The following is a 22409-nucleotide window of genomic DNA, read 5'->3' as shown; positions in this document are numbered from 1 at the left end:
CATCTGAATGCAAATTACTCGTAAACAGTAAATATTACAGAAGAGAATGGGAAGGTGCTCAGATGTTAATACACATTAATACAAAACCAAGACTTGCTTACATTTAAATGCGATATACACTTTGACATAAGAAATATTTTCCCAGTAAAAGACTTACTCAATCTCAATTCTTGTTTTTTAAAAGAACTACTCTCTCAATTTTCTCTTCTAGAATTACATTTACTGTGCTTCTTTTTGCAAAATAATCTTTTACAAGAAACTCCCTAAGAAAAGTACATTTCTAAACAGTAATAGAAAAAGATTACATTAATATCAATTTCTAATAGCAATTAGGTAATAAAATTTCATTTGGGTTTAAAAGTGGACAGATATTACTACTGCACTTTTCTTAGCCTATAAAGTATCAGCCTGTGTTCTCCGCCTTATATTTAAAAGGAAGGCAAGAAAAAGATCTGCTTATATAACATCAACCACCTAACATAAAACTTAAGTTGGAATATTTGAATAAAGTGGATAAGATCTCTTAAAAAAAAAGCCAATCCCTTCAAAATTTCTCAATTTTCGATGAACTGGGGCATATAAAAATATGCAAACGCACAACCTTAAGAGGTAACGTTCCTCTTCTGCTTGATATACTAATGCATTATCAAACATTGCTGAATCATGAATTAACAGCGCGTAGGTGTTGTCGTAAAGGTCAGACACTAAAGTGAAACTGAAGGCATCACCAGACAGAACATTCTCCTTTTTGTGGTGGCTTAGCTGGGTGGCCAATCCCTTGGATGTGTTACTTACTGATGGGTAGAGGTAACCTTCTCCGTTCATGGCTACGTACAACCCCGTCTTCACTCCCTGGATTGCAACGACGCGCAGTCCCACTGGGATGAGGTTGAACAGTGCTGCAAAGAGAAAGATGGTCTGTCAACAATGGGTAGGGAGAAGCAGAATACCTACCCCCATCACGTTTCTGTTTCATTTATTCTACTTGAGAGACATGTCTGTTATAACCTTCTGAGAGGTTCTAATTCATTACCTTCTATCTCTCTATTTAAGAAGTTTTGTTATGAGTCAAGATAGCACTTGAACTCTGAGCTGTAGATCTTAGCAGGCCCCCTATAGCATTCTGAAGAACGGTAGGATAATAAACAGAATCAAGCCTGTAATCACGACTCTAGCATCACAGTCTCTGACACCATTTGATACCAGAAAAAATCAGCTAGGAAGTTTTTTTTTTTTTAAACACGGGCCATTTTTAAAGTCTTTATTGAATTTGTTACAATATGGTTTCTGTTTTATGTTTCAGTTTTTCACTCACAAGGCGTGTGGGATCTTAGCTTCCTGACCCACCAGCGATCAAACCTGTACTCCCTGAACTGGAAGGTTAAGTCTTAACCACTGGGCCACCAGGGAAGTACCCTAAGTTGAGTGCTTATTCTGGTCTTTTAGGTGGAAGGTTTGCTTCATTATTGTGATGCAGTACAGGCAAGAAGTTAAAAAGGTAATTCCAAACCTAAATTACTCTTGCAGAGCCAACATGACATCAACAGAACCCAGAAAAGATGTGCACCTGCCTGCCTGCTAAATTTAGAAAGAACTAATCACACTGGATGGCATACGAATTTCAGAGAGGGAATTTTCTTCTTTAATATTTCATAAAACCATTTAGAGTGAAAACTAAAGCAAAGAGGGAAAAGTGTTCAATTTTACCCACTTAAGAGATAAAAAGTTTCCATGTTCTATTTCTTCCTTTATTGACCAAAAATGTATTCGTATGTAAGTTTCACACTGCAGATAGCAATGTTATCACTGATTTTTTTAAAAAGTCTTAATTAACGTCCTTAATAATTTATTTCCATGCTAGGGTTACATATGATTGAGCAGTGAGAATTTTAGCATCATTCTTATTTTGCCCCTTTGGCCACATGGCATGTAGAATCTTAGTTCCCAGATCATGGATTGAACTCTCACTCCTTGCAATTAAGTGCAGAGTATTAACCACTGAACCTCCTGGGAAGTGTCTAGCATCATTCTTGGTGATGACTGCTTGGAGAGTTTATCATAGACACATTTATAAGATTATCGTTAATTATGAGAGGTTATCTGCTCCCATTTGCATTCTTAATTCAAGTCTAATTCTAAGTAAGAGAACCAGCCCAGAAGAGAAAATGAAAGCACTAAAGTGTTGAAGTAAATGTACAAGAAAAATATCTTAGGTTTAGGCTCTTGCTTATATTTCACAAAGAATAAATAATTTGAAAGATGTGGACAATTTTGACTTAAATCTGTGGGTCTACTCAGTACATAATTTTAAATGGATTTTCTAAACTGTATTCTATATAACTCCAAGGCACATGTTTTCTCTGATCTAGTGGGGGGAGATTACACTCTCTCTTCCAATTACTATATGTTACTGATTTTGAGATCTCAAAATGTCTGTGTTACTCAGATGATGAAAGGAGAATGGCTGACCATGACCCTTGAGAATTATCCCTACAGGAACATTTAGGGGCATCAGGTTTGGTGGATATTCACTTTCAGGATGCAAACTAGCACTGAACTGTCTTCTGTAGGATTCTAGGGGCTTATAATATCCTTACAGAGGAATAAGGCTTATGTTTGCTTATTTCTATTATATTATATAATGTTAAATATGAGTGTGGAGTTATTGAATATTTGTGTCATGGCAACTCTCAGTATTTCTTCTTTTTTAAATTTTTGGCTGCGCTATGCAGCAGGTGGGATGTCAGTCATCCAACCAGGGATTGAACTCGCACCCTCTGAACTGGAAGTGCAGAATCTTAACCACTGGACCACCAGGGATGTCTCCTCAGTATTCCTTCTTCATGGAAGAAAGTCATTGGATGCTTTCACTCTCTTCTGTAATAACTGAACTGTCCCATCTTGCTAATATTTTGAAAGGATTGGCACCATAAATTTCTGATTTATTTGCAAAAGTTTTTAGGGAAAACTATAATTGTGCATCTGCCCATGTAAACTATTCCATCTGAACCTATTCAAATGTATTTATTCTAACTTTCATATATGTCTGATGGTATTATGTGTGTTTTCAGTCATGTCCAACTCTTTGCAACCCCATGGACTGCAAGAATATTGTAGAAGCTTGCCATTTCCTCCTCCAGGGGACCTTCCCAACCCAGGGATCCAACTCACATCCTTGCATCTCCTACATTAACAGGTGGATTCTTTACCACTGCGCCACCTGGCAAGCCCAAATGGTTTTGGAGGTGCCAGATAATTGATATAGGCCAGGTGGAATAATTCTAGAAGATAATGTATCATGAACTCATGAAAATAATATAGTATGGGGAAGAGTAAAGTTATAGAAGATAGTCTAAAATGACTGTGAAAATGAAATTCGCTCAGTTGTGTCTGACTCTTTGTGACCCCATGGACTATACAGTCCATGGAAATCTCCAGGCCAGAATACTGGAGTGGGTAGCCTTTACCCTCTCCATGGGATCTTCCCAACCCAGGGACCGAACCCGGGTCTCCCACATTGCAGGTGGATTCTTTACCAGCTGAGCCACAAGGGAAGCCCCATACTGTATTTAAAAAAAAAAAAAAAAAGAAAACTTTCCCCCTCCCCAGGGTTTTGGTTGAGACCTGAATTATAAAATGATAGTTATCATTTATAGGAGGAAAACAGATAGTGTATCCATAGAACCACTGTAATGTGGAAGCCCATTCAGAGTTGACCATGACGGATCCACGGTGCTTGTCATAACCACAGATACTCACATTAATTGAAACATCATTATGGGTTTTTAGCCTCTTTGTATCTAACACAATTATAAAGCCTACAAGGCCACAGAATTATAAAGGCCACAAGGCCTAAGGCAGTAAGAATGATGTTCATGATACTTTGTTCATTCTGTGGAACACTCCAGTCTCCATACGATAGTGAATTTCATTCAACCCTGGCTGCACTTTAAAACTAGTTGTATTCATAAGACAAGATGAAAGAAACTGAAAAGTGAAAATAAAGTCGCTCAGTCGTGTCCGACCCTTTGCGACCCCATGGACTGTAACCCACCAGGCTTCTCTGTCCATGGGATTTTCCAGGCAAGAATACTGGAGTGGGTTGCCATTTCCTTCTCCAGGGGAATCTTCCCGACCCAGGGATCGAACTCGGGTTTCCAGGATTGCAGGCAGATTCTTTACCATCTGAGCCACCAGGGACTGTCCAACTTCAGAGCAATGAAATAAAATCAGAGTGTCTGGGAGTGGGTTTAGGGCATCGGGAACTTTTTTTTTTTTTAAAGCTCCTCAAATGACCCTAACCTACAGACAAGGTGAGAACCACCTTCCTGAGGCCTGTCAAATAGTGAGCATTATGAGGCACCAGCTGGTTTTATGCATCAGGTTATCAGGTTGGGAATCTCCAAGGTAAGAGGGATTGGTTTGGGTGGGGCTTTCATCTAGCAATAAAGGCTGACACATGAATATTTCTATAGCCCTCTTCTGCTTGCAGTATCTGGTAGTGGGAACAGTGACCTTTAAGAACACAAGAAAATCCCAAACTTTTGGCCACTTGCCCAAAAGTAAACTGAAGAAAAAAATCATTCTCTAATCAAATACCATAGTCATGGTAATGCTTATCTTTGGTGCATAGAAGGGCAGCTCTAAGAATTTCAAAGCAACGCACTCTGGAAAATGAGTGTGATGATAAACTATCCCGGGCATTCACTTCCTTTTGTGAAAGATGTTTCCAGGGCACCAGAAGCATGGGTAAGCAGGTGAGTTATTTCAGAATCTCTCAGTTAGGACCAGTCATCCACCCTGCCCCATTTTCTTGCCCAGAAAGTTGTAGATCTCAGCTGGTGACCCAGGGAGGGCACAAGCATCAGGGCATTAGGTTTGCCTGCCGCCCTTTCTCCCTTTCAAGGCATTTAAATTTTTTGACCAAGAAAGCTTAGCAGGTGGTTCTGACTTCACCTATAGCTGTGCTGTGCTTGATTGCTCAGCCGCAGTCACCTCCGACTTGTGTGACCCCATGGACTATAGCCCGCCAGGTTCCTTGGTCCATGGGATTCTCCAGGCAAGAATACTGGAGTGGGTCACCATGCCCTCCTCCAGGGGATCTTCCTGACCCAGGGATCGAACCCAGGTCTCCCACATTGCAGGTGGATTCTTTACCAGCTGAGACACCAGGGAAGCCCTTACCTAGTTCTAAGTAATCTCATATTTACTAGTGGGATAGCAATGAGCTCCAGTCATGGAGGGTCAAGCCTCAGTTCTCCCATTTGGTGACTTCTGGGGTGCCATCAGGGTGACTTTTAGGTAATTCCTCTTTATTTTTCCTACCTATGGATGACTAATCTTCATTTTGTATTCAGAGAAATAGCAAAAAACTGGAATGTTTGTGAATAATTACATCACACTCTTAAGCAAAATGGAGAAGGGAATGGCAACCCACTCCAGTATTCTTGCCTGGAGAATCCCACGGACAGAGGAGCCTGGTGGGCTACCGTCTTTGGGGTCACAGAGCCGGACACGACTGAAGTGACTTAGCTCAAGCAAAGAGGGCAGTGCTCTGCTGAGGACCTGTCTGTCTGTCTGCATCTCTGACCTTCATTTCTAAAGATCACTTTTCAGGGCTAATGATTTTCCCAGAATGTATAAGACTACTGTGATGAACCAGAGAAAAGAAGATATGTTAAAATTCATCCTAAAAGCTTGTGCTTTTCAGTTAAGATGGTGATAGTACGAAAAAGTTGAGTTAATTAGTAATTCCCATTGCTTTTACAAAGCTGCTATAATCCTGCAATGTTTTATAAAATTTGCAGTCATGCAGTTTTCATAACCTTTTGAGGAGGGAACATTTATCTCAGTCTGTTTTATTCTGTTCTGCTTTGTCTTTGCAAATGTTAAAACAGTAAGGAAACTAACCTTACTGACTTAAAGGGCACAGAAATCACAATGGTAACTGAGAAGAAGCTGTGGGCTAGATCTTTGCATAGGAATGGAAGCCCTTGCAGGCCAGTCACTATAATTTGGTTCTGATTTGCTTGTCCATCGGGGTTCCCATTCCTGCCTGGTTCCCAGAACTGTTCCTCACCAGCATTGAGGGGGATTAGAAAGGATTTCAAGAGCCAAACAAAGATTCTCTTCCAGGAAAAAAGCCTCATACATTTAGAGAAAAGGTCCAGTATCTTTTAGTATCTCAGCTTCCCAGTCCAGTGTTTAATACTATGCAGATAACCAGATATAATCATGTGTGAGTATAATTTCTACACCTGCACTTTCATAATTTAGAAAATATTGTGCTGCTTATTCAATTGTGATGCAATATGCTTTTAAAAAGCAGTGTCTACTGATATTTCTTAACTTGATATTGATTCCATCATGAAAAAAACCAACTTGTTTGGGACTACAAAAACAAAAGGAGAAGTTAAGAAAAAACTCATAAAATATTTGCTTGAAGGAAGCTATTTTTTCAAGAAGTCCAGCTAAGCAGCATTTTCGTATAGCTATAATTTTTTTCTTTCTTTGAAATTTTTTGTCTGATGGATGACAGCCTCTAGTCTGATAAATCAGAGTGTCATAGCTCTTATTGTGATCAGACTTACAGAAAACTTGCTTTCATGCTCTGCTAGACTCTGGCTAAAGAAAACCAGAGACATTGAAGACATGAGAACTTAGGAATCTAAAGCCCATGATCCTCATGACTATAACACACAAGAAAAAGAGAATGCCTCTTGTCAAAGAGTAGGTGAGGAGTTTAAAGTTGAGAAAGGAAAATTAGCGGATATATATATATATTCACATACATATATATGAAATATATATAAACATGAATCAGAAGAAACGAACATCTTCTGTAGGTCAGAGATGGTTAGGTGCTGATGATTTTCAGAGTTCAACCTAATATCAAAATCCCAACAGGTAAACAACGTTTGATGCCAATTTAATGAATAAAAGTGTATTCTCTTTCTTCCCTGTGTCTGAATTGCTTTACCTTCTCTATTTCTAAATCAAGAGGAAATAAAGCAAACAAAAATCAATTAACAAATATGACAGGGAAAAGCCTAAAGTACATAAGGATGACATAATAGAAATAAGGAGACAAAAAGATTAAAAATTGAATAGGAGGAAATATAGATAAAGAAAATATTTAAAGTTGAAAGAAAAATTAAAAAACGAAATAATGTCCAAAGTCTAAAATACAAGCACAATGTTTGGGAAAATAATGATATTTCACTTAGCAACACCAAATGCAAAAATAGCCTACTTTATATTATTAGCTTCTCTCAGAATCAGTGTATCTGAACAGTTGATGACTAGACTTTAAAACAGGAACTGTCTATAATTTGGTTATATGTGTTCAAAGCCTCCTTCGTCCCATGGAATGATGTTCTGTATGTGAAGGATAAATGCTAAATCGAGGAAAAGATTCATATCCACTAGTAACATATGATTAAATATTGCCAATAAAATTGATTTTTACTTTTCACTAATTCTCCTGAGCAATGAAAAGTGTCTACTTTAGAACTGATGTGCTAAATTAAAGGGAATCAGAGGCCAGTATGAACAGAAAATAGGAAACAAAAACACAGAAAACTGAAGAGAAGGAGGGCCAGAATAAAAATACAAAGAAAAGTTATATGTAAAGAAATAGCAAAATGAAGACAGACATGAAAACAATGGAAGGTGGGTGGCTTTTTTAATTAAAAAAAAAGCACAGATCCAATTTTATAAATAAATAATTCATACAATGCATTAAAAAGTACACAGCCTTCATGTTCCCTCTATAAAGAAAAATTATTTTGAAGACAAAGAATTTGAAAAATAACACTTCTATTATTTGAAACAACTAATCCTTATTGTTCTTGAATGTACACAGTTATCATTAAGAAGCTACACACACATACACCCGTGGCGGATTCATGTGAATGTACGGCAAAAACCGCTACAATATTGTAAAGTAATTAGCCTTCAATTAAAATAAATACATTAATTTCAAAAAAAAAAAGAAGAAGTTACAGGTCTCACAAAGACAAAACTTCCAAAGTAAACAGGTAATCAACTTTCATCTGAATGCATTAGTGCAGTTACTTTGATGATAATGAGATTCAAGTATCAATAACACTGGATATGACAACTGCTTGGGGAAAAAACTGAAAAGGTGAATAATTCTCTTAAAATGACAGGTTTCTTTTGTGGCTCTATGAATATTTCTATCCAGGTGGTCCAAGAAGAATTGTCAATGGAATTCTAGGGTATAACATTTGTAAAAGTGAACTCACGTAACCCAATATTTGCAAATGTATTTGTAAAGTCATTTTAGCAGCAGTGTCTTTCCTACCAATTGTGTGAACCGGTGGCCTGGGGCGGTCACTTACTAGAATTAGTGCTGTCGTCCTTGGTCCCGTCGAGAGCTCCATCGGGGTGCATTTGCAAGTAGTAGCCTTGCCTGCAATATAACCTGGTCACTATACCCTTGAGCTGGGGATCTGAAAGGCAAACACAGAGGTCATAAGCCTCACAATGCATCACAATAGAATTTCTTTTTTCTTCCCTGTTTCTTTTCTTTCTTTTTCAGAAGGAAGAGGGTATTTTATAGAAGCACCTTATAGAAGCACCTTTTAATTTATGTTTCCCAGGAATGTCTGCATTTCTCAAACCAGAAGATGCTGATCACGGGAGGTGAGGAAAATGCAAGTGTAAACTTATTTTACGTGAAGTCGTAAAGTCATAAACTTTAGATAACAGATAATTTTAAAAAACCTCAAAAAACCTGACATGTATGTATTTAAATAACTACTTAAAATGATTAAACTACTTAATCTATTAAGCTATTAGTTATGTCATAAACTAACTAGCAGGTATTAGTTTAAACTAATATTCAGGATAGTGGGACAAGAATTTTGCGAACTCCTGGCTTTAAGAAACCATATCAAAGGCTTTATAACAGAATTTTTTTTTCACTTAATTTGACAGGTAATCCCCAAATGTGAAAAACTTTTATTAAAAAAAAAAAACCCATACTAACATTTGGTACACATTTGCAGAAAAAGCCCTGATATGGAGGGAAATTGCACGGAAGTATTGTGTACTTAGATGTGATCCACAGGAAAATGTGAAAATCAACTTCTGAGCTCAGGCCGAGACACAGTAACAAAGCTAAGTTCTCTGGCCACCAGTCAGTCAGTTCAGCCGCTCAGTCATGTCCGACTCTTTGCAGCCCCGTGGACTGCCACGTACCAGGCCTCCTTGTCCATTCCGAGCTCCCGGAGTTTACTCAAACGTCATCGAGTCGGTGATGCCATCCAACCATCTCATCCTCTGTCATCCCCTTCTCCTCCTGCCTTCAATCCTTCCCAACATCAGGGTCTTTTCCAGTGAGTCACTGCTTTGCATTAGGTGGCCAAAGTATTGGAGTTGTATTGCATTCAGCTTCAGCTGAATCTCCAATAATCTCTGGCCATAATCCAGACCAATTAGATGAATTAGACAGATAATCCTATATAATTTATATAACTACAAGGGATAGTAATATTATACACTATGGATTTTTATTCTTGTCTCAAGTGGCTAAAGGTCAGGGACATTGGGAGTTTATTAAAACCAAAAGGGAAATTACACAAAAGGTAACAGACTTCTCATTAGATGATTCATCGAAGAGATAGCCAGTCTACTGATCCGGTGCTTCACAAAGAGCCAACTGTACCTTTGAAAATAAATATTTGCATGTGGCTTTTCAAAGGTCACCACCATCTCATGACTAGATTTGATGGGAGACATCAGAATCCTCCCCATGGCAACTAGCATCTCTCTAAAACCCCTGAATGAGACATGCAAATATGGTCATGCTGTCAAAACAGGCAGTTGTTAGAGAATGATGAAACTGAGCATGTTGTAATTGATCAAAAAATGATGGATGGCAAACAAGTGAACACACACACACAAATGTGCAAAAAGAAACCAAAAAAGCTGTTCAAAACAGAATATCCGCAGCCTTTTGTTTAGTTCTCAGGAAATTAAAAAGAATGACAGCATCTGTTTCTATGTACATCTGATGTGACTGATCATTTGAGAAATGGCCCCTTGGCACAGATTTTCTTCAAAGACACTGTGATATTGAAGAATCTGGAAAATAATGCAAGAAAACCACAGCATGGCAGCATTTGTGTAATCAAGCATATTAGAATACAGGTGTTTTTGGAGGAGTAGGATTTTAGAAAGAAACATCTAAGTGATTATTAAGTGGTAAAGAATCTGCCTGCAATGCAGGAGACCCGGGTTCCATCCCTAGGTTGGGAAGATCCCCTGAAGAAGAGAATGGCAATCCACTCCAATATTCTTGCCTGGAGAATCCCATGGACAGATCATGAGGTTACAAAGAGTCAGTCATGACTGAGTAACTAACACTCACACTAAAAGTGATTATTACAATTGTGTCATGTATGTTCCTTGTGTGTGTGTGTGTTCAGTCACTTCAGCTGTGCCTGACCCTATGGACTGTAGCTCACCAGAATGTTCCGTCTATGGGATTCTCCAGGCAGGGATACATAAGTGGGTTGCCATGCCCTTTTCCAGGGTATCTTCCTGAGCCAGGGATCGAACCCACGTCTTTTATGTCTACCTGCACTGTCAGGCGGGTTCTTTACCACTAGTGCTACATGGGAAGCCCTGTATGTTCCTTACTCTGTAGTATATAACTTTAAAAATCACATAATTCTAATATGTGCCTTAGTGAAAAAATTACTCTTGTACCTTACTCTGCTCATCACCCAATAAGTACTATTGAAAGTTTAAGTACTGAGGAGTTTTCCCAGTTTTGCTGTATTATATTTATGCTTGTCACTGAAAATAGGTAGCACAGAAAAAGAAGGGAACAAAAGTGAAAAGGTGGGATAGGGCAGGAATTCTTAGTTGCCATGAAAACAAACAGAGCATTTCAGAGACAGAAAATTTTTCTGCAAAAGCTTTATGTTCTGGATCACTCACTTTTAGTAATCCTATATTTTAGCTATGATATCTTCTGGACTTGAATTAAGTATACCAGGCAAGAAAGTGAGAAGACACGTGACCCTCACAAGTCCCTTCGTACTTACAGAGAGAGCCCCCTTCCTTTTGTTTCTTCTATTAAAAAGATAGAATAAGCACTGGAGAGAAAGTGGAGAAAAGGGAACCGTTGTACATGGTTGGTGGGGATGTAAATTGGTGCAGACACTGTGGGAAACAGAATGGAGGTTATTCATGCTGATGAGTAAAACTGATCAGTAAACTGATCATCATGAAAACTGATCCATGGGATCCAAAGATCCCACTTATGGGCACATATACAAAGGAAATGAAATCAGGATCTCAAAGAGATATCTGCACCCCCCGTGTTCACTGCAGCATTATTCACCACAACCAAGACGTGGACACAACCTAAGTGTCCATCAACAGATGAATGGATAAAGAAATACATGGTGTAGATATATAGTGGAATATTATTTGGTCATAAAAAAGGAAATCCTGCTATTTGTGATAACAGGACTGAACCTGGAGGACATTAGGCTGAGAACCTAATTTCTAACCACACCTCATGCCTGCTAAGAAATTACAAGTAAAATACAAAATTGAATTTTTGAGTTCTTATTTAATTTCAAGAAAAGAAAACCAAACTGATTTCTATTTATCTACTTTCACAGTATTTGTTTTTTCTTTCTTTTTTTTTAGAAACCATAGTAATATTGACTGTTCTTCTCAGGTGCCACAATTAACTCACTGAATTTTCACCACAATTTACTTACAAAATGGGAAGCCCATTTTGATAATGAGAAAGTAAAGACAGAGCACAATGAGGTAATTTGACAAACAGCACATGACTAGTAAGTGCAAAGCTGGACTGACATGATCCTGCCCACTTAACAACTAAATTATGTAACCTGTAATTGAACAATCAGACTAAACAACTTAAATCTTAAACAACTTAAAATGAAATGCAAACATCTATTTCTTTAAACTAGATTCTCAAAGGTTATCTTGGGCTGTGTCTAACCCCTCTAATCCTGCATACTTGGAGCTGACTCTATAATGTAAAGCCATAACATAAAGTTAGAGATGACCACATTTCCTGAAAATCTCTTCTAAGATCTGTCCTGCTTTGCCACTGACCACATTTCCAATAAATCTCCACCCATGAAATCCTCATCAAAATCATAAATTTAACACCGTTTAAGTTTAAACTTCCTACAGTATCATTTTCACTCCAGTTCCTCTATCTCCATCGGCTTCAGTCAAAGGTCCACTCTGACCTGACCACTGATGTTAATTGTTAGCCCCCTCAGATTAACACCATGCTTGCCTTTTATATTCCATCCAATGAGTTGCCCAGTTCCTACAGACACAGTCTTCAAAATCTCTCTCACTGTTTTCCCTTTCTCTATTTTCACTGCCAGCAAGTGTTCAACCCCTTGTGGCCTCTCCCAGGCCACGCAGAGTGCCGTTCTTGTCCATCAGACCAGGGAATGAGCATCAACTCTCCAACACCCACCAAATGACTCAGTCTGCAGCAGCAGGGGCCCATCTGACCTGCCTGACCTTGGTTCCCACTATTCCCCTTCCATCTTCAGCATGTAGCCCAACCTGGGTCACTGTGTTGTTCTGACCCTTTGCAATCCCATGGACTGCAGCACACTGTGGGCTGCCTACAAATATCCCATAATCTCCCACACTGATTCTGTTCCTGTAAACTTACCTGTCTCAAATACGCCCTCTTGCCTAGAGATGTGAAACTCTGGACTGTGAGTTTCATGAGGAAAAGTGAAATGTACAGTATTGCTCACTATGGCATCTCCTGGGTCTAGATAAATGAGAGCTATGCACTACATCTTTTTTGAACGAATACTGACAAAGGTGTACTTTTTCCAGTAATTTCATATTGCAGGTAAGAGTGAAAACTGGAACATGGAAACCAAGACGGCAATCATAGTAAAGCCTTAAAAATGTCCACAATTTTTGACTAGGTAATTGCACTTTTTGGAATTCCAACTTAAAAATAAGTCTTTAGAGTTTTACGGTTTTGTGTAAAAACTTGTGTGTATAACTTAAGCATGACTATGTAAAAATACTGTGCATAGGAAAAATGAGAGACAATATGCCAAAACGTTAAATGTAACTGTATTTTGATGGATATCAGAATATTTATTTTTCAACATTTATTATTTGTAAAATGTCCAGTCATGATGGCATGCTAACTTTATAATGTAAATGCAGAAACTATAATAAATATATTAATGCCTTTGAGAAAGAATGAGTCAAAATAGCATTTTGTACCTACTTGCAAAGAAGATCGCATATGTATATGCAAATAAACTGAACACCTATTACTGCTATAGATTAACTGGTTGCCCCAAATTTTCAAGAATTCCACTTAGTATTTTCTCATCGTACATAATCACACGTTCATAAATGCTTTAATGTGATACTCATTTATTCAATTGTTCAAGGTAGCCCTGTATAGCTTAAAGTCAGTCTTTCAAATAATTAGAACAAACCCTTTCTCCCTAAGCCTAAAGTGAAAATATGCAACCAAAAACCAGAGCAAAAACAAACAAAACAACAATTTTACTAAGAAAACCGCCACATCAGTAGGTGCAGTCAAAGGTATGACCAACCTTCTGGGTCTCTGTGCAAGAAGGCTCTCAGCCTCCATTTTCTTACCTTACTTCCAATACAAGTCTCAGCTTCCATCCATAATAATACGTGCTGAACCCATCATGACTCTTGGAGAGAACAGTTAACAAAAAAAGAAACATGAAAATCCCACATAACTGCAGGAATGGACAGGATCCAGACTTTGCAAATATTGAAAGCAAACAGCATCCAAAGTGGGCAGGGGGGTGCTTCTCCCCATGCAGGGGTTTGCAAGATAGCACACTGCCATGTATGAAGAAGACCCAGTAGTAGAACTTACTGTTGTCATTACCTCCAAAAATGACAAAGAACTTAAGCATGGATTGACATTGGTATCTTCAAAGTCACACGTCACATGTTACATTAGATCCCTGAAGTATGTGGGGCAGGTGGGCCATCCCATAATACTGAGGGGCTGGCCCAGTGAGCCTGCCTCTCAGTCACTGTTCCCAATGAATGCTTTGCCATAGATTGAAATTCACGTGTTCCTGGTTAAGGGGCTTATAAATTATATTATATAGTTTAAATAAAATTAGGATAGTTGAGGGGAAAAAACATCCCAGAGATAGTATAAGCCAGAGGTGAAATTAAAAAATAAGAAAAACCAAAAAAAGAAAAAAGAAAAACAAGCTAAAGCTTAACATCAAGAAAATAAGGAAGATGATGTATATTCTATGTGGGTTATGTGGTTAAAAGCAAACATGAAAATAAGAAATCAAAACAATGATGATCTATTCAGATCTCACATGAGCTCAGTCAAAGGATTTTAAAGGTGTTTAGAAGACGATGTAAAATACAACTACTATAATAAAAATGGAGTGTCACCCTAAATATGTGTTATAACTTGAGACATAAAAAAGAGTGGAAATATCGCTTGTATGAAATAAATTTATATTGAGATGCATGCTCACTTTTTTCATTAAACTAATGGGACAAAAAGATTTGATGATGAAGTACAAAAATACTATTATTTTGTTTTCAATACTGATATAGCCCAAACTTCTATAACTTGAACTCTCAAGGATGAATCAATATCTGAAGTCCTACACCTATATTTTAGTTAGCCATATAAAGATGAAAAATATTTTTCAACTCATAAAACTGTTAGGGATCTTTATTCTCTTTTAAAATACTTATGCATCCAGAGCATCTTACTATGCTCAAGAAAATATGAAACCTTAGCCTGTATTAATTATGTTTTTTGTTTTGCCTTTTCTATTTGCTGTGTCTGGCCATTTCACTGAAAATGTCCTGAGGATACTCCTTGTGTGAAACTCTAGACTAACTATGTTCTCTGATATTAATTAAAATAGAAATAATGAAAACTAATACACATGTATATGAAGAGGAAAAAAAGATGTTTCATAATATATTAGCCTCAACACTTAGAACTGAAAGAAATGCAAGTCAGTCCAACTGCCTTTAGGTGCAAGGAAAAAATATCCAACATTTTTAATTAAAACAATCACTTTCTCAGAAGTGGGTTCATCTAAGTAAATCACTGTCATAAATTATTTTCACAAAATGTTCAGACAAAAGAGAAATCAGAATAACTTTTAAGATGATGTATACATTTTAAATCATCATTTAAACTAACAAATGTACAATATGGCATGGATTTTTATATGGCAAATATACAAATGTATATACACACATACTACATTTATTTACACATAAACCTTGGTACTAGCTATCAACATAGGTTCTTCAGCGTCACTCCTCTATAGCTATGGAAAATCATCTATTTTTTTAACAGGGTAAAAGGCAATTTTGGGAATATACATTTTTTTGGTAGATCTAATTAGATTTTGGCACTCCTAGCAGCAGAAAATAGTATTGTGAATAATTTATCCAAATCCATAAATTATCATATAGTCCAATCATAAAAATAAAACATGCCCAGGAACTCTTCCAAAGGGCTGGAAAAAAAAAGGTGAGAGCACTAAGGAAAATGATAAAAAATAACTAAAGGTGGGAAAATCTGCTATATCTGTTAATTTCTGAGAATGGTACTCACTTTCCTCTTGGAACTGACCCCATGTCACCTTCAGAGCCCCACTACCCAGGGAATCTTGTTTCTGCTATTTCAGAGTTGCTGCTCAACCCACCACCCCAATCCAACGCATTATCATGTCTGCTGAATTTTAACTGCTGATTCTACCGTCTACAGAATCTTCTCCACCTCTGCCTACCAGAATCCTTTGCCTGATGGTATTAGGGATACAATCTTGCCTGAAAACACAGTTCTTGGGCTCAGAGAGCTTGCTATCTATTGAAAGGAGAAGAGGAGAACTCGTAATATGAATTTACACCAATTAATCATGCATTAAATTATTGGGTTTATGTATCTGTCTGCCCAGAAAATACATTATATATCTTTTAATAATTTGCATTATGTATTATTCAAAGTAGCCTGTCACTATGCTTTGCACAGAATAGCTGCTCAACAAATATATATTGAACTGAATTTATTTTCTGTTGGTTTTTGAAGATCAATAAGTTCTAAATGGAATTCAAGGCAAAATGCATTTTTCTATATCTTATTTAAGATTTAGAGGAGTAGAGTATACTTGAGATAAAGGTAAAGGTAAATGTGGATTTTTAAAGGGAAACACCACAAAGTTTCAAGCTGTTAATTTTTTCCAAAAATTATTTTGGCCCAAAAATTCCCTCTAGGTAAAATATACTAAAAAAAACAATAGTGGGTAAAGCCTTTCTTGGGGAACTGTCTGAGATGATCATTAAAAGGAAGGCAAGCAGTAAGGATCCTGCTTAATATTTGACTCTAAGCTCCAAGGAGCAGGCAGACCTTGAGCAGATGTAGGTATCTAGGGATTCCTGCGGCAATGTTGAACTTTTCAAATACTCAGGGTCTACAAGTTCCAGAAAGAAGCATATCTTTGAAGCTCAGTTAGAAAAGCACCCCATTCCAATGTTATTCAAAATCTTAGCAATATAATTTCAGTTAAGGTCATATTACTAAATATATTGTTACTAGAACACTCCATGTTTACTCAGCCAGTCCCTAAATATTTAATAACAATCTCTTTTCTATTTCTTTATGATAGGATTATTTTCAATTAAGAAAACCACCATGGGAAAAACTGCTGCAAACCTCCTTTGGAATGATGGATTCTGAAAGCAAAGTGTAGCATCTTGAAACACTCCAAGTTCTGTGTTTAACTTATGATACCTTGGCACAATAAATACACATACACATACATATCCCAAACAGCATAGAGTGAAGAAGTTTTCACTTCACCATATATGTGGCCAAAATCTCACTATTTTTAATGGACAATCCTCTCACTTTCTACTGCTCAACACAAAAGCTATTTTATGCTTATTATAATACAAAATATAATTGCATATTATTAATCAGGCCTCTTACTGTGTTCTTCATAAAGTTTGAGACTAATCAAATGTAACTGAATGGCTTAAGGAACAAAGGCCCAAGAGTATTATTAGCATTTGCTAATATTTGTAGTCAAACACCATAATGAGCAAATTTCAATGCTGGAAATATGACTGAAAAAGAATATGAATGCTATATGAGCTATACACCACAATCTGAGAGAGCTTAATAATTATGCAGAATTTCTTTAAAAGTCAAAATGACTTCTATTTCTGACCAAGAAAGAATAATGAGGACCAGACGTACTCTCTCATATGAAACAACAAAAAAGGACAAATTGAATTTTGCAAGACACTGGATACCAGGAAATGAAGGACAGAGGTTTCCAGGAGATGGAAAAGAACTAAGGTGAGCTCTTTTCTTCCCGGATTTTAAAGGCTTAGAGATGTTCTAGGACATGGTGAAGGAAGGGGAGCCCCGTGGACTCTCTACGTTGAGATGGAGTTGAGTCCAGGGAAAGGAGAGGACTACAGAGGGATAGAATTTCTGGGGTCTACACAGGGTCCTTACGTCTTTAGCTGAGTACTAATGGACAGCTGCATATGAGGAGAACACTCAAGACTGGGAAAAATCATCCGAGAGGAAAAGAGGGAACAGTGCCTCAAACACACACGACTGGGAACAATGCCTATTCCCGCTAGCCAGACTGGAAAAACTCATAATTCACGGGGCATTGAGCAGAGTATAAATAAGAGGCTTGCCTCTGTAGGAGGGGAATCAGCTTAGTCTGAGCAATGCTTCAGTCTCCCCTAACAAATCCTGAAAGCAAGAGCATACTGTTTCCCAGTAACTTAACTGCATCCCAGAATAAGTTCAAGAACATTTATAGGAATACAAAATTATCTAACATCCAGGGAAGTAAAGTTAAAAGTATTTGGAATCCAATAAGAAAATGCCTTAAGGTATGCAAAGAAGCAGAGGGATCTAACCCATAACAAAAGGGAAAATCAGTAAATCAAAACTGACCCAGAGCTGCCCCAGATGTCGGAATATCAGACAGGGACATGCAAACAGTCTTTACAACTCTATACCTTCCACACATCCAAAAAGTTAAGTACAGACATGGACAGCTCAAAAGAAACTTTGATGGGTGAAAGCTGCACTTCATGAAATGAAGAAAAAAAATACACGGGACGGCATTAATGGCAGATTAGATTAATCGCAGAAAAAGTGGTGAACTTGGAGACATAGTACTAGAAATGAGTGCAAATGAAACTCACAGAGAAAACAGAATTCTAAAAAGAAATTAACAGAGCCTCAGTGGGCTGTGGGATAACTTTAAATGATTGGAGATATGTCTAATTGGAGATCCCAGGGAAAAGTACCAAGAGGGCAAGAAAGAAAGATAGTTTAAGAAATAAAGGCTGGAAATTTCCAAATCGGTGAAAACAATAAAGACAAAAATCCGAACTGCTTAACACATTCCAAAGACAGGAAACCTGAAGAAAATTATACAAGGACACATTGTATTGAAAGTACTTAAAACCAGTGATAAAGAGCTCATCGCTTCTTCCCCCAAGATGTGTGACTACTTGGAGACTGGTGAGGGGACTGGGAGCAGCAGGGGTCAGGAGTACAAAGGGGCTTAAGGAAAGCTCTGTGGTGACAGACATATTTACAGCCTTGAGCATGATGATGACTTCATATGTTAAAACTTATAACATTATGCACTTTTAAATACAGATGATTTTATGACCATTATACCTTAGCAGAGCTATTAAAAATCAAAGTAAAAGGATAGAAAACAGTATGCCATGCTGGGAATAATCAGACAATATTAATCAAGGACAAAATAGATTTTAAGGCAAAGAATCTTACAATACATAAGGAAGGATCATTTCCTAATGATAAATAAGTCAATTCATGAAGAATGCATAACAATCCTGAATGTTTCTGCATCTAATGACAGAGCTTCAAATACATGACGCAAAAACCAATGGGATTTGAAGGAGAAAAAGAAAAATCTAATTTGATAGTCAGAAATTTCAAGTGTATTCTCAAAAAGAGAGAAAAAGAAGGAAAAAAGAAACCCTAAGGCTTAGAGTATTATATGTTAAACTTAACACATTCAGTTAATCACTAGAAAGTATGATTCACTTCTTTCAGAAACTAGAAATGGGATTCTCTAAATTTAAAGAATCTGAAAAGCAACGACTATTTGACTCACTCAAAGACTTTTTATAGCCAGTCAAACCTATAGCAGGCCATACTAATTTGTGCTCCAGCCATCATTACATTATCAGAAGTTGAGAATTAGCATAACAAAAAGGATGCTATTAAAGAATCCAAGGTCATCCATTGAAATTAAAGTGCACTCTTGTTTAATAGTCTTCCCAGACGGCTCAATGGGAAAGACCTGCCTGCCACTGCAGGAGACGCAGGAGACACTGCTTTGACCCTGGGTTGGGAAGATCCCCTGGAGAAGGAAATGGCAACCCACTCCAGTATTCTTGCCTGGACTATCCCATGGAGAGTCTGGTGGGATACAGGGGTCGCAGCCATGGGGTCGCAGAGTCAGACATAGCATACATTGTTTAATAAAAATTCAGCATGGAAGGACTTTGGTGAAAATTATATTGGATTAGGATGTGTCATTCATATGAACTATGAAAACAAGAATTGGAGCAGAAGAATAGTCTTATTAGCTTTCTTGTGAGAAGACATACAGCAGTAAACTTGGACTTTGCATGAAAAAATGGTGTTTTCCATTTTTTTAGCACACATTTGCTGCACAGCCGGGAAGCATTTCCCTAGATGTGTTATGCCAAGAAAATAATCAGGACAAGGGGAAAATTTTTAAAAGTAACTGTAGGTAACAAGGACTGATCAATACATTCTCCAGAGTCAAGGCTCACACTTTAGAATAGTGTTTCAGAGCAGATATTTAAAATCCACTTTGCCTGTTTATACCTGGAACTACGAGGTAACTCCATCTAACGGGCAGAGTTGTAAGAACAGATGAAAACGGTACCAGTAAATACTTGGTTTACTTCTATTTAAGGAAGATGCAAATAGCTGAGGTTTGTTTCCTTCTAAAATTTCTGCAGACTTTGTCTCCCAGCTACTTCTCAGAGGAGATGAAAGTTGTAAAAACCCTTTTGTTAATAATGTCAGTCCTCCTGGAAACCCCAGAGCAGCAGGGTCACAGGCAGGAAGGAGAAGGCATTCGGGGTACTTATTCATCATGTAAAGTCACATTGTCACCTTTAACTAGAGAGGGAAATCATTGAAGCCAGTGGTTATGAAAATAAATTAAAACACACACACACAGCCTCTGAGAAATCAAGAAGGAAGTTCCATGAACAATGATGTAGAATTTGGTCTTGAATTTAGAATTTAGCTGTAGACAACCCACGTGTATTTTTTTTAATTAAAGTGTAGTTGATTTACAATGTTTTGATAGTTTCAGGTGTACAACAAAGTGATTCAGTTACATATATATACATATACATATATATGTGTGTGCATTTATATATATAATGATTGCTCTTTGGAAGAAAAAGTATGACAAACCAAGACAGCATATTAAAAGGCATGTGAGAGCTGGACCATAAGAAGGCTGAGTGCTGAAGAATTGATGCTTCTGAGATGGAGAAGACTCTTGAGAGTCACTTGGATAGCAAGGAGGTCGAACTAGTCAATCCTAAAGGAAATCAATCCTGAATATTCATTGGAAAGACTGATGCTGAAGCTGAAAGTCCTAAATTTTGGCCACCTGATGCAAAGAGCTGAGTCATTGGAAAAGACCCTGATGCTGGGAAAGATTGAAGGCCGGAGGAGAAGGGGGACAACAGAGGATGAGATGGTTGGATGGCATCACTGACTCAATGGACATGAGTTTGAGCAAGCTCTGGGAGACGGTGAAGGACAGGGAAGCCTGGTGTGCTGCAGTCCACGGGGTCTCAAAGAGTCGGACACGGTAGCAACTGAAAAACAACAACATATGTATGTGTGTGTGTCGGTCACTGAGTCATGTCCAACTCTTTTCGACCCCATGAACTGTAGCCCACCAGGTTTCTCTGTCCATGGGATTCCATATATATACATACATACACACATATATACACACATATACATATATACACACACATGTCCATATATATATACACACATATATATATATATTAGGTTGTTTGTCATTATAAGTTATTACAAGTTATTAAATGTATGCTATGCTCTACAGTGAAAGTGAAAGTCACTCAGTCGTGTCCAATTCATTGCCACCCCATGGACTGCAGAGTCCATGGAATTCTCCAGGCCAGAATACTGGAGTGGGTAGCCTTTCCCTTCTCCAGAGGATCTTCCTAACCCAGGAATTGAACTCAGGTCTCCCGCATTGCAGGCGGATTCTTTACCAGCTCAGCCACAAGGGAAGCCCTACAGAAGGTCCCTGTTGTTTATCAAGCCAGGCACATTTTAAAGGGAGTTTAATCCACTCACGTCTGAGAGTAAATTTGCACTGACCTACACCTTTTATTCTTTTTTTTTTTTTGTATTTCCATTTTCTTTTGGTTCTACTTTAACTTCGCAAACAGAGTCACAGACTCACAGTGTGCTAATTTAATAAGCAATCTCGCAGTTTGGACGTGTTTTCAGGGCGCCGAGTGGGTCGGAAGAAGAGAAGTCTGGGAGAAGTTGGTCGCGAGTCAGCCTCCTTCGCCCTCCCCCACCCTTCCTAGTGCACGCTTGAGTCTTAAGTCCCTGCTTAAATTGGATTTGTGGTTTGTGGCTTTGCCATCAGATTCATACTTTAAATTTCTAAAAACAGAAGGGGGAAAAAAAACAACCCACTGGGAGAGGCATTACTCAGAGAGCGCATTTTGGCACAAGCCCTGTAGAGACGGGATAGAGAACTACTGCTCGCCCATTCCCACTGGTTCTGTGGTCTCACATCCACTCTTTGGCTTTCTTTGGGACACAAAGTTCTTCTCCACTCCACAGTGTTTCTGACCTGTAACTGACTTGCTCCGCCCCCTGAAATAAAAAACACAGCTTCCTAGAGAAGAACCAGACAAGTCGAGTGGCCTGAAGCCACGAAGGAGAACATGGTCCAGACAGTCTGCAGTCACCGCTTAGCGATCCTGGTCGCAGGTGACACAGCACAACCGAAACGAAAAGTCGAGCTTGAAATCACTACACTCAGAAACACTGCTTAAGCACGTGCTTTTTTTTTTCTTTTCTAAGATCATTTCACACAGCATAGGATGCCAACATTTTCACCAGTTTTAAAACCTGGCTTCAGTCCTTCAGCCCACTGACATGGAAACAAACGGAAAACTCTTCATTTCATTCCCACTCTGTGTGATAGACAACGTGGGAACCCACATTTACTAGGGAGTTTAAG

The 22409-nt window shown here is 38.0% G+C and overlaps 1 protein-coding gene across 2 annotated transcripts in view; it reads right to left on the bottom strand.

Moving 5' to 3' along the window:
* The window catches only part of FGF14 (fibroblast growth factor 14), a 603770-nt gene that overhangs the window by 111294 nt on the left and 470067 nt on the right, over positions 1–22409 (bottom strand). For both annotated transcript variants that reach the window (XM_070471440.1, XM_070471441.1), the window contains exons 2-3: positions 8364–8474; positions 796–899 (exon numbers count right to left, since the gene is read on the bottom strand). In XM_070471440.1, coding sequence (XP_070327541.1) covers positions 796–899; positions 8364–8474 — 215 coding nt within the window. The remainder of the gene's footprint in view (positions 1–795; positions 900–8363; positions 8475–22409) is intronic.

The sequence above is a fragment of the Odocoileus virginianus genome, chromosome 8 (assembly GCF_023699985.2).
Source record: "Odocoileus virginianus isolate 20LAN1187 ecotype Illinois chromosome 8, Ovbor_1.2, whole genome shotgun sequence".
Taxonomy (NCBI): domain Eukaryota; kingdom Metazoa; phylum Chordata; class Mammalia; order Artiodactyla; family Cervidae; genus Odocoileus; species Odocoileus virginianus.
Note: the sequence above shows the minus strand (reverse complement) of the source record. Positions and strands in the feature narration are given on the sequence as shown.